The following is a 12,810-nucleotide window of genomic DNA, read 5'->3' on the forward strand; positions in this document are numbered from 1 at the left end:
ATGTAGAGACAGGACTTTCTTACTCAAAAGCAAAACCCAGAAAGCCACGTAGCCGTGGGAAACCCTTTTTCCTTCCGTGTGGCTGGTGACTTCCCATGGCTCTTCCACAAGGCAGGAAAAACAACCATGAATTTGGAAGCCCACGTAAATTCAAGTACACTTAGTCCTCTGACAGTCACTGCTTATGGGCCAGCAGTCCTCTCACCCCTCCACAGATCTGCCTCTTAGTCCTCTAGCAGTCATCCTCCATGGAGGGACCACAAGTCCTCCATACCTACCTACCAACTCACCAGAAATGAGTCAGACCACACCAGAAGTGACACTGCCTGACCTGCAGGAGATATATTAGGCCTGTAACGATGGTTTCAAGACAGAAAAAAACACCACCATCCAACAGCACAGCAGAAAAACAACCAGAAGAAACTTTTTACACAAACCAATGGCCCCCATGCAAACCCTACAAAGGCAAAATAGCTGAGAAAAGGCACTCTCCACAAAAAAAAAAAACAACCACACAGAACACATGATAAAAATGCCATAACCCCAGGAACACAGGGCCAACAAACACAGGTTCTGTCCATAACAGTAACACACTTTGACACTAACTCGCCTGACCTCTGGCATACCATAACCTTGTTGCCCCTAAACCACAGCACATTGTAGCACTAAGGCAACACAAAATGGAACGCAAAGTCCCTGAAGATCTCCGCCAGGGTTTTCAGGTGGTCCCTGACCTCAGCCATCACAACCTTGAAGTGGAAGCCAGATGGAGGCACCAGAACATTACTGGCACCCATCTTCACACCCTGAAACAGTGCCTGGGATAAACACTCCTGGGGACAGAGGCTGAGGCACTCAGAGGCTTTGAGCCAGCCAGCCACCATCACAGGGCTTCAGCTCATCATTTCTGTGTCAGAGCCACCAGGCAGGTGGCCCCATCCTCCCTGAGAGACCGCTCAGGGCACCTGTACCCAGCTCCAGGGGGCTGGATACACAGCCTCGGATCCATGGGGGGAGGGGTGCTTTAATCCTGGGAGCAGGATTTCTGACAGTGCCCCTGGGGAGGAAAGCCTCCTCAGGCCTGGAAGCCTGAGAGACATCCCTGCGCTGCTCCACACGTCACCAAAAGCAGGGGCTGAGGAAGGCTGCTTTGGGGCCCGTCGAGGGAACCAGCTCCCCTGGGCTGCTCTGCAGCCACCAGCTGCCGTTGCTGTCGCGCGGGTCTCAGTGCTGCTCTGCAGTCGGCCGTCACCTCCCCGCGGGACACTCTCCAGCGCAGCACACCTCTGCACTGGCTCTCCCTGGGGACAAAGATCACAAGCGAGGGATGGGCTTGGCTTTGCCCCCAGTCCCAGGCTGCCACCAGAGAGACCTGCCACCCCCGCCCCAGCTGTGCGATGCGGGCACCACGTACAGCTGCAGATGTGGGTCAGGGCAGCTGTGGGCAGGGGGCAAGCCCCGTGGCGGTGCCCCCGGCACTGGCAGCAGGCAGAGCTGGGGAGAGCGAGGGGCAGCCCAGGGCAGCCGGCAGCTGGCGGCGGGGCCCGTCAGGGTGCAGCACCCTCAGCAATGCCCGGCTCCTTGCGCCTCGGCCCCAGGGCTGCAGCGCAGGGCTGGCCCCAGCTGGGGCTGGGCTGGGAACAGGCAGGCAGGGCCCCTGGCAGCCCCGGCACGCACCTGCTCCCTGCATGGGGCAGCCTGCTCCTCTGCAATCGACCCCGTGGCATCCAGAGAAGAGCCCTGCCCTGGGCCTGAGCCATCTCTGCAGGCAGGAGGCCTTCCTCGGCGTCCGTCCCTCAAACCCCTCCCTCCGGCCCCCACGGTCCGTCCCTAAAACACTTCCCCTCTGGCCCCCAGCCCCTGCGAGCGGGGAATCCGCCTCCCCAGCTGTGAGCCCGGGCGGCGCAAGCCCCCCCAGGGCTCACCCTGCCATCCATGTGGTTCCTGGAAGAAACACCATCCCACCATGCCCGCAGGCAAACCGCTATCCCTGTGGACACAATGGGGGCAGCCGGCAGGGGGGTTGGGGGTGGGGGGGTGGGGGTGAGGGGGTGTCACTCTCGGGGCTATCCTAGTGAGCAACACTCAGAGAGGCCAAAAACTGGAGTGCAGGGTTGATGCCGGCATTACAGCTGGCTGCAAGCGAAAGGCACTCAATGGGCATGGGCGCTGCTGGGAGGGAAAGCGCCACGTCAGGACGGTCGGGAATCTCGGCTGGCTGGGAGGGAGCTCCATCGAGCGCTCAGAGTCGAGGCTTGAGATCCTTGCAGCCACGGAGGTTTTTGCACGGAGAGCTGCGCTAAGCAAGGCCCGTTTATCACTTTGGCTGCAACACGAGGGTGCTGCACCCCTGCATGGTGCTTCCCCTGAGCCGACAGAGAACTTTCTCTCCTGGGCTTTGCTCCCTCTGGGACAGCGGCTGTGAGCGAGGCAGGGCTGTCAGATATGCACAGCAGGGGTCGAGGGGCTCAGAACGGATAAACCCCCCGGCCTGCGCCCGGCCCTGCCCCTCTCTTACAGCCGCCATGGCAGTTCCCCTGCAGCTGAATAGAACCATCAACGCTCTGTCTTCAGTGCAGTTTCTTGTACGTAGAAAAAGGGGACAGCACAAAGCGTGAAGCAAAGCCAAGAAGGTGGCACCTGCTTTTAAAAAAGAATACATTCAGTACATCACAAAAAAATGCGGTGGAACTCACTCTTCCAGTTGGGTTAGGCAGGAGGAAAATGGATTTGGAAAGCAAATAAGAATCGCTCACTTCAAGCTATAAGGTGGCTACTAAACACAGACTCTCCCGTGCATGTCCTGCTCATTAGTTCCGTGCTTTGGAAGTGCCTGCGGTTTCCCTGAAGCACCCTCTCTGGGTTACTCTTCCAAAGGGGTTCCGGGGACATCTGCATAGGGAAGCTGCCTGAAGCAATCACCGTTTGTTATCCTGTCAGGTTTCAGCCAGGGCAGATAGCCTGTGCATGCAGGGACTACAAACTGCAGGCATCGCAACTTGTGGACCCCAAGAAAAAGGGGGTACACGATATGAATTTACGGTACAAGGCTGTCACTGAAGCAAGCCATGTGAAGTGGAATATAGTACTTCTAGCAACAGTGAAATAGTGTACATTAAAAGAGTATTCATCTATATACAAAAAAGTCATGAAAACTTATTTTGAGGACATTTCTCAAGATCTTGAGAAATAGACCTCTGTTTACTGGTAAGGGAAGAAGAAGTAAGAAACTAAAAAGTGTCCATCCCAATACACACACCACCACCACAAACACCACCACCCGCCCCCAAATTACCTCAGGTGAACCGCGGCCTTTTGAAAAAGGGCCAGCATCTAAAGCGTATGTAGTGACCTGGAACAACGTTGCTGCATATTTGGGATCCAGATGATGCAGGGCAGCGTGAGGATTGCTAACATGGACAGAACAGCGGGACTTACTTTGCCTCTTTATCTCGGTAGCTAGGTAAATAGCTAAGGATCGAGGCTCTTGTGGCGAGGTGTCTGCTTACCCTTGAGCAAACAGTACTTCAGTAAGTGCAAAACCAAACCTGCAACATTGGGAACGGCAGTTTCCTGCTGACACGCATTTTTTTCCAAAAGGCAGGTGTCTGCTTCCTATCCGGGGCCATCTTTGTGCACGCTAAAAATAGTTCATGCACTTAGTGCAGTGTTCAGAGTTTTGAGAGATGGACAGCAGTGTCTGGATACACCTGGGCTTCTTGACCTTCCTGAATTTTTTCAGGGGTTGATCTCGAAAAGCTTTTCTTCTCTCCTTTTCTCTTCTGGTGTGCTTTCAGCCTCTTCTCCAGAGACCTGTTTTCCCTTTCTGTTTCTTTGCTTTTCATTTTCCTGAAACGAAAGACCCTGCAAACCTTGACATTCCACAGTGTTTATTAGAGAGGTAAAACCACGATCAACTGGAATCAGTTCTCATTTTAAACAAAGGGAGCTCATTTTACCTTCTTTCCTCTGAAAGGCTCATCAGCTGTTCCGGGTCTACCGAGGAGTCGGCTGTGCTCTCGGGGGTGGTTGGAGGCAAAGGTACAAGTGCCTGAACCGGAAAGGTTGAAGTTGAAAGGTGGCAAGACACCTGGAGTAGTAAGCTACCGTTTTCCAAATTGCTACCTTAGCTCCTCAAATAAGATCCCTTTGGTTGCTTTGCATTATCCATATTTTGCACGGTCGCAAGATAGGCTTCAGGAGCTCTGATGAATTGGGATGATGGGCTGCCCCTTCTTGCGGGCTGGGGCACCACAAACTGGAGGGGCCTTGGAGGGTAGGACAGACCCTTGCCAGCTTTGTGCTGCTGGGCTTGCTTCTGCCTTCCTGGGACACGGTTCTGCCGTTATCCCTTGGGCAGCATTATCCCATTCTGGGGCGTGAGCCTTTTATTTTTAAATCTGCGATTTTGTATTTGACTTCTTGTAGGTATTTAGATTGATTAAGCACATTCCAAATGCATCTGAGAAACAACCTTTCTGGTTTTTCTTCTCTATCATTAGAGGGTGGGAAAAGTCAAACAGACAAGAGATCTAATGGCAGGAGGAGGCACAGCAGCTGCTTGGACCTATCAGAAACTACTGTCATACATGAGAAACGTGTCAGTGTTTCTTGGCCTGACATCCCTCTACTATTTCTGATTTCACCACCATACCTGCCCCTGCTTCTTTGTAGAGGATGAACAGAGAGGGTGCTGTGTGCAAGAAGTCTTTTGCCTGGGGCTCTGCATTTGCTTCACCTGCACGGCTCCTTTGATCTTCCAAACGCACCCATGGAACACAAAAGCACGTGCAGCAAAGTGACCTCGTGGAAGTGGACAACACCTAAACCAAAATCCACCAGCAGCACAATAAGGAATTGGACCAGAAGCCCCAGATTTTGAAAACCCTCAGCCCCTCCTCATACCTGTGCACCTGTCCACAGGTGCTGGCACCTCCTCGGCTGATGGAGGGGAGGGGCCGGCCACCTCCTCCCCAAAGATGTCCCCGCAGTTTTCAATCACAAACTGCACCAGCACGTTCCCCTGCACACATCAAAGCCTTGGCCTCAGCGTACGAGTTTTCTCCCTTTGAGCCTCCCAGTTCTCCCTGCCATCCCCCTGGGGAGGGAGGGGAGGGAGCGAGCAGCTGTGTGTTGCACAGCTGGCAGCCCCGCTTGAACCACAGCAGCCTATGAGCAACAGTTAGCTGGTTGATGGTGAGAGTGCTCATCCTTCGTCCTCCATCAGGGTGCGGGCGTCTCCCGTATCACACTGGGACGCACAAAAGCCTCAGCAGTCCGGCTGCTGTTGGAGCTGCTGGAAAAGCTTTTTGGGCGAGCCGACGTATTTGTAGTGGCCAGCGTGGCAGTTTGCTTTATACCGTTGCCCTGAGCGTGGGCATCTGGAGAAACTGCCCATCAGTCAGTGTGCAGGGATGACGGCCGCAGGGGACAGCGAGCTGCAGGTGATGGTCAGCGGCGGCACCGTGTCTGCCTGCGTGTTGTCCCGGCTCTGAGCTAATGGCGCTGCTCCCCAGTGGAGCATCCATCGAGCCTGAGCACAGGCTGTGTCTTAGCCAGAATCCGAGCAGGAGCTGAGGGGACAGTGACACCTCCAGAGGTGCCATCCGGCCCCCACCTCCCTGTGTGACTGTGCTGTGAGTCATAAAGCTCAGCCGTGATGCCCACTGGCAAGGAGTCTGGGCCAAGGGATGATCCCAAAGTCCTCCCCTAGGACGCACCACCAAACAATATCTGCCCAGTCCCCAATTATCACATGGCAGACGTAGTCAGAAGAGAGGAAAGATCATTTTATTGAGGACAGCAGCTGCGGGCTGCGGGGGTGGCGGCTACCCAGGAGCCCCAGGGCTTCAGGCAGGAAAACAGCACCTGCAACAATAAGAGCCAGGAAGCACTGCTAAAGCCACAAAGCCAGGACGAGGCGTGACTTGGTTGCCCTTGCTTTGGGGAACGCTTTACAAAGTGCCTTGCCTCAGCACTCCCGCCCAAAGCACTGGTTCTCTTCATTTACTCCAGCATCCTGAGCAGACAATAAAAGCCTTACACAAGCAGCCTGCCACAGCAAGAAAGGATCTTCCTGACTTGCCGTTCGGTTCTCAAATGTTACGTTACTGCCTGTGGAACAGGGTTTAATAGGCTGTATTCCCAAGGCCTCTGACTCCCCTTTACTGACCTGGGGCCCCGCGTTCGTGCTTTTCCCAAATGACATTCGTTCTAGTGTTTGGTCCACAGTTCCCCATTCTAATATCTAATAGTGCATTCCACCACTTCATACGTTGACTTTTCAATTGCTTCGTCCGTCTTTGGCCGGCCCCCTCGCGGGGAACACGGAAACACAGATCGGGACCCCCCACTCACTTCACAGTTGAACTGTGTCTCTCACACACATCACACTTGCCGGGCAGCCCTCAGCCACACAGGCGGCATGTTACATACAACTCTAGGAATGCTGACAGTTTGCGTTAGCACACAAAGTACGTGTTTCAATGAACAATTGCCAAAAACCAAGTTCTAATTTTTTCTGGCCCTAAGCAGGGGCCCCTCTGCTCTGTTGCCCCTTCTTCCCCCAGTTTCTTACTGGAACTAGTAACTCCAGCTCATCAGTTCCTTGACCATGGCTTCAATCTGTTCCTGAGCCACATGCACATCTTCTGTAGGCCCTTCCAAAGTGATGTTATCCTCTCCTCCAGTGAATTTGATGCGAACCTTGAGGTGAAAGACAATGAATCTCTTAAGAATTTGCCAAGATCCAAGCCAGGCCAATGCCCTTGGTCAGGCCTACACCATCGAACCCTGCCACTAAGAGATGCGCCTCTTCCAAAAAGCCCAAACAAAATCCCCACAAATTTCCAAGTCAGTAACTTAACGATGTCAGCCATATGGCAGTGCCTAGAGCCCAAGGCTCTGGTGCTGTCCCGGTTTCTGCAAGGGCTTTGGAGAAGTTTACTCATCTAGCCTTTATCTAGATACCGTCTAACTCACCAGGGAGAAGCCTTGCTGCACTCAGCATTTCCAGGTATCCTGCTACATCAGTTCTCAAAACAGCACCACATAAAGCTTCCTTGGAAGGGCTCAACCCATGACAATAACATAGGATGAGCAGTGTTTGCAGCAGTAAAAGAGAGGGTTCCCTTGAACAGCAAAGATCTGTGTCATTTCCCCCTGGGTTTACCCACGCTAGAATACACCTCTCTCTCCCGTGACGAGTGATCTGGACTAAACCTTTTTCTACGCCGGGGGTGCTAAGCTAACCAGCTCATCCATACCTTTGGCATCTGCTGAGTTATTTTGGCCAGGTTCTGTCCTTTCTTTCCAATAATGAAACGATGAAGCCAAGAGGGGGCAGAGACCGAGGAGACGGTAAAACTGTTGGCCTGAGAGACAGAAAAACAGAGAAGCTGTTTGATGGACAAACTGGAAGAGGCCTTCCCAACAATTCAGTTCCAATTCCCATGCTGCACCTCCGGTATTGACTTCTAAGCTGCACCTCTAATGGCCCAAGAGAGAGCACCCCCGCTACAGCCGTCAGTGCTCACAAATGTATCTTCATGGGACCTTCAAAGGAGGCCTAGCCCATCTTGTCAGTACCTTTGCATAGACTTCAGTCAATGCTTGCCCCAGTTTTTCAGGCTCGCCTCGCAGTATCAGCGTCTCCGAGCTACTGTCAATGGGTGGGATCTCGACAGAGACTCCAGTCTTCTCCAAGATCTCCTGCAGGGAATTCCCCTTGGGGCCGATGACATACTTGTGCTGGGACTTCTTCACCTCCACTGCAATAGTAGTAGTCTTCTTTTTCTGTAGGGGCAGAGACACTGAGGCGTCAATCACAAGGGGGCGGGGAAGGACAAGAGCGACAGGAAGAGGCACAAGATGCAGTCAGACTCTGCACCCAGCAAAGAGCAAAGCCAAGCTGAGCACAGTGGCTCGGCAGTACCCTAGCACCCCTTGGGCCCCTGCCTACAGAAAGCCTTGTGCTCAAAAATTCACAGGGGAAGTACAAAACTAGCATGCTGTGTCAAGCTCCCTGGGACACGGCATGGAAGAGACCACACGCACACACAGGCATGTCGTTGTCGTCCCCCCCGTCCCCCCGTTGCACAGCAGGGTTCAACTCCCAGCCGTCTCCCAGGCAGTGCTGTGATGCAACACTGTGCAGGCTATAAGCTGATTGTTGAAATCCAGACCGGTACAAATACAGACCTAACCACGAGGAAAAACAGCCCAGCAACCCACAACAAGGATATTCACAGCAGCGTTGGCTGTGGGAAATAAACTGGAGTGACATTCGCTCTTCAGCAACTTCTACTTAGGTAGCAACTTTGATACTGTCAGCTGGCCACCACTGTAGACTTCACACTTCTTTCCTTCCTTAGTAGCACCAGTGTGAACAAGAGCCAGGGGAGCTCTTGGTGGCCTGCTAAGTCCCACGATACAGAAAAGCGAGAAATCTGTCACCTCCCGGATAGTATCAGCCCGGCTCCCACTCTGCCGAGTGAGGAAACGGTAGGATTCGGGGTCATGTACTGCAAGGGCTGCTGAGCCAGATGCAACAGAGGGATGCACAAAAGTAGAACAAGAAGGGAAGAGTGCCTAGGAGCAGGTGCCAGGGGAAGGTGGGAAGCTTTATGGACCATCCGTACCTTCTCCTCATAGATCTTCTTAACTCGAGCCACAGCCTGGGCTAGTTGCTCCTTTTCTCCGGTGAAGACTATCTCGGTCTTGTTGACACTGGGTGGAGGAATGTTGATGCGCGTCCCTGTGTCCTGCATGAGCTCCCTCACCAGCTTGTTGTAAGGGCCAGCAATGAAAGGGTGGTACACTTTCTCCACATCCAGCCGCTCCACGGCACGCTTACCCTGGAAGAGCCCACAACAGACCTTGGTGGGAACTGCCCTCTATATTACAGTCTCTGCCAGGCACAGCTAAGTTCCCAGGGGTGTCCTGCCTGACACTCTGGCCCAAGCAACCTTCTCAGTTGGCGGGCTTGTAGATCTCCACCTCTTTCAATCTACAAATACGGTTGCTGCTGCTGCTCCTTGTTTACGATATTCACCCCTGTGATCTCCTGCCTTATCTCAGCTGGCACCTAAGACGCGTCGCTTCAACTATCAAATGCTTGTTTTGGCTTCAGAGATGGACAAAACGCAGCACAAGAAGTTTCAGGACCTGGCAGCGGTGCTCACACAGCCAGCGAGTGGCACAGCATACGTCTCCGTTCAGGCTAACGTTAGCCACTGACTGTAGCCACGGTGGCTGCAAACTCCGACTACACCACGGAGAAGCAAAATGGCTGAGCAGCCAATGCCATGAGAGAGATCACAGTACTGAGGTACCTGCTCAGCGGAGATAAGCAGGATCTCGTGCCGGGCCTTCTCAATCCCTTCTTTAGTGCCGCTGATCTTGATCTGGTTGCTGGGGTCATCTGGGCGGGGGACCTGCATTTTGGTTGCAGTTTTGAGCTTCAGGTCCTGCAGCTTCTCACCCTTCTTTCCAATGACAAAACGGTGGTGCTCCTTGGGGATGGCAACTGTTGCCGAAGCCTGCAGCAGAAGAACCAAGCATCTGTGAAAAGCCTTGCCTGCACTGGCAGATCCACAGGAACAGAGCCAGGGAAAGCAAGGTAGACGCTGCTCGGTGGTACTGCTCCTCAGAGCAAACACAACGCCTTCCCAGCACACTCTGTCTGAGGGCTGACACTGTACCAGTTGATCTACAGCGCCTCCGTGCCAGGAGTATAGACCCCACCTTTCCCACAAACCCCTTCTGTTTGCACAGGAGCGGTACCCTGAATTGGCAAAGGCCTTCCGACACAGACGAGGAGGTGCCTCTCCTCCAGTGTAAGACACCAGACAACAACTGAGATGACAGCGCACAGCTGGAGTTTATCTGAACTCTGACACCTGCTGCCAAGGCTACAGAGAACAAGACATACAGTATGACTCCTAGGAAAGAGAAATTCAACACCAGAAACCTACTGCAGGAGGCAGGCAGCTAGCAGATGCTCACCGCTACTTAAGTGCTAAGGTGTCTTCAAGTGTAGCACGTGCTGCTCCTGGGACTGCTTCTAGAAGGCCCCACATGCAAAAGGGGTCCTTCTCAATCTACCATTAAAGGGCTGGTCTATACAAGGGCTTCCTGACTTCTTCCCTTCTCACTGAGTTTGTACAGGTCTGGTAGCTGATGACTGCTATCGTGCTCCTGGTCCCTGTGATTAGGTAACCACTAACAGCAATCAGACAATGAACATTCAAGCTATAATGGAAAAATGAAAGATGAAGAAAAGATCACTCGGTGTGACTTTTCAGCTCTGTGTTCCTGTCCTGAAGCCAGCCAAGCCTAAGAGAAGCTGGAATACAGACACACCTTCCCGACCTGGGGCCAGGGCAGTAGGAGGTATATTTGAGAACAGTGGCTCATGGATCTGTGGCGGCACGACCTGAACTGATTTTTCAGATGCACATTGTGGATGTAGGGTTTTGTTCCTTTCTCTTTCCTCTGGCAGGGTATGACACAGGGGCTGAACAGCACTAAGCAGACATGGTATTAACATCGCATTACCTACCTTTGGCATTATACTTTAAAACACACTGCAACACCTGGCTGCGATACATCCTAACAAGAGCTACCACCTTGACTATGAGCTCGAGAACCTTAAGGTAAGAGATCAAAACCGAGAGGACTGAAGCAACCGAAACAACAGGGTTGTGGCTCCTTACCAGTGTGCCTTGAGCTACACAAGGCAGAACCCTGACCCGAAGCTTTTGGCTTTTGGCAGGACTTCCTTTTCTCTACTTTTCTTTCTCCCAGCCTTCCATGTTCTCCTCTGAAGGGCTTCGGGAAAAGCACAGTCCCGTTCTCACACACTACTAGCTTTGTGTGTGAGGCTCCTGCACCCCCTCCAGCACCAGCACCTCAGCACAAAGTCACTGGTTGCAACTCAAATGTTCCGGAGATTGCAGACTCCACGCTTCATGCAACACCACGGCCTGTAATTACCTTGGAACCCTATTTTAAGCCTCATTCCCATTCCAAATTGCCAATTGGGTGCTTTGAAAACGTATGGCAAAGCTGAATTAGTCATGTAACAACACACCTCTTTGGCTTACAAGCACACGGGCCCAAGGGTCTCAAAGCATTTGCGAGTCTTGGGGAAGAGCAAAGATGAAGGCAGAAACAGTTAGATGCCCTCACCTGAGTCTGCAGTCGAGCGACAATCTGCTTCCGAGCCTTCGTGACTGCTTCCGGCTTGCCAGAGACCACGATCGAAAGGCCCTGGTCCTTTGCGAGAGACAGCTCCAGGTGAGCTCCCGTCTTCTGCATGATGTCAAGGCAGATCTTGGCCTGCTTGCTTTCTCCCAATCGATCCATGTCCTTGTATTTCCTCTCCTCCAGTGGCACATGGAACACCTGCTCAGCCACGGGACAGACACAAGCAGGGCACAGCAAGGTGTCAGTGTGCTTTTGATTGTCAGTGCCTCCCTCTGCAATCCTCCCTTCAGGCCTGTTCCAGCTGACTGTGCAACAGGGATGCAGAGCTTTGTCTGGGCAGTTTTCAACACATCCCTCCCCCTCCAGAGCTGTCCTAGCATTCAGCCGCAGTCTTCCTTGTGCCCCAGGGCAAAGGACAGCAAAGAGGCAGTTACTCTGGCACACTAAGGGATTTCATACTCCAGGGAAAGCTTCGCTTCACCTACTTTTTGGAGGGATGAAAAGCAGGGAGATAAGACACCCACTCCCACCAACCTGAGTGATGACAGAAGCCTGTATTGGCCGGATTTTGCTCCAGGGCCCAGCAGGTTCCCAGGCAGCTTCCAAGGATGGTGCTTTCTCAGGGAGCGCAGGGAAGGCTTCCTCGTAGGTGGGAGGACCCTTCTCTTCTTCCGAGTTTAAAGCTGTTACTGGGGTGAAGCAAACAAGGCCAATGAGATGCTCTCCCCACAGAAACGCCCCCATTCATAGGCAGTGCAACTCTATTGAGGCATCATCAAAGAGGGACAACAAAGGACTTGTGCACTACTATTCACCCTGCTACAGTTATGCTTGTGGAGAGCAGCCGAGTCTGGAGCTCAGCTGAGCTCAGCACAGCACAGACTGCAGTAGGTGCCGCTATGGATGCAGGAAGCAACCGTGCAAGTGAATGGTGGCAGCAAACACAGCACATTATCGCCAGCTTTGTTGAGAGGAGCTTCATCAGGGGACAACAGGCCAAGGAGAAAGAAATCAAAGGGACACAGCAAGGCTGTAGGTCAGAAGGGGACAAGACAGACACATGCCCAGGAAGAAGGCAGAGAGAAGCAGAAGCACTCTAGTTGGGGCAGAGTCCAGGGAAAGCCTGTAGCTTATGTTCGACTCAGCTGGGCACTGGGCTGTGCCAGGCGGGCCAGCTCGCAGCTGGAGAATGGGTGCCGAGACCCATCAGTGAGTCAGCCAATACGGTTATACCGACTTTCCCCAGCACCTGGCTGAGCAGAGGAGGAAGTGACAATCCAGCACACTGATCCCACGAGGCTCTCTTGCAGCCCAATGACCCCTGCTTGCACATGCCCTGCCCCACGGCTGACAGCGTTGCTAGCCAGAGCTCTGTGAAGATCTGAGGCTTGCCTCCGCCTGGCCCTGCACTGTGCAGCACCACCGATGTGCTCCTGTTGGTGGAAAGCCAGAGTCTGGCAGGCCGCCAGCCTAGGAATGGCGAACGCCGTGCCTGGACACTTAGGGGGAGCCGGAGGCATGGAGCGAGCTTGGCTAACAGCAAGGAACCTTGCCTGCGCAGTCTCTATTTAGAGGCACATCACAGGAACTCAGCTGTGTCTT

General features: G+C 53.3%; 1 protein-coding gene across 1 annotated transcript; it reads right to left on the reverse strand.

The window, feature by feature from the left end:
• Positions 1–6,830: 6,830 nt before the first annotated feature.
• LOC308058026 (vigilin-like) lies at positions 6,831–11,337 on the reverse strand. Its single transcript, XM_080412036.1, has 5 exons — positions 11,191–11,337; positions 9,333–9,539; positions 8,640–8,855; positions 7,588–7,794; positions 6,831–7,373 (listed from the first exon to the last, which is right to left on the reverse strand). Exons 1-5 carry the CDS (start codon positions 11,317–11,319, stop codon positions 7,242–7,244), a joined length of 891 nt encoding a protein of 296 aa, XP_080268162.1. The 5' UTR covers positions 11,320–11,337; the 3' UTR covers positions 6,831–7,241.
• Positions 11,338–12,810: the final 1,473 nt, after the last annotated feature.

Source organism: Falco punctatus (genome assembly GCF_963210335.1).
Source record: "Falco punctatus genome assembly, contig: scaffold_23, whole genome shotgun sequence".
Lineage (NCBI taxonomy): Eukaryota > Metazoa > Chordata > Aves > Falconiformes > Falconidae > Falco > Falco punctatus.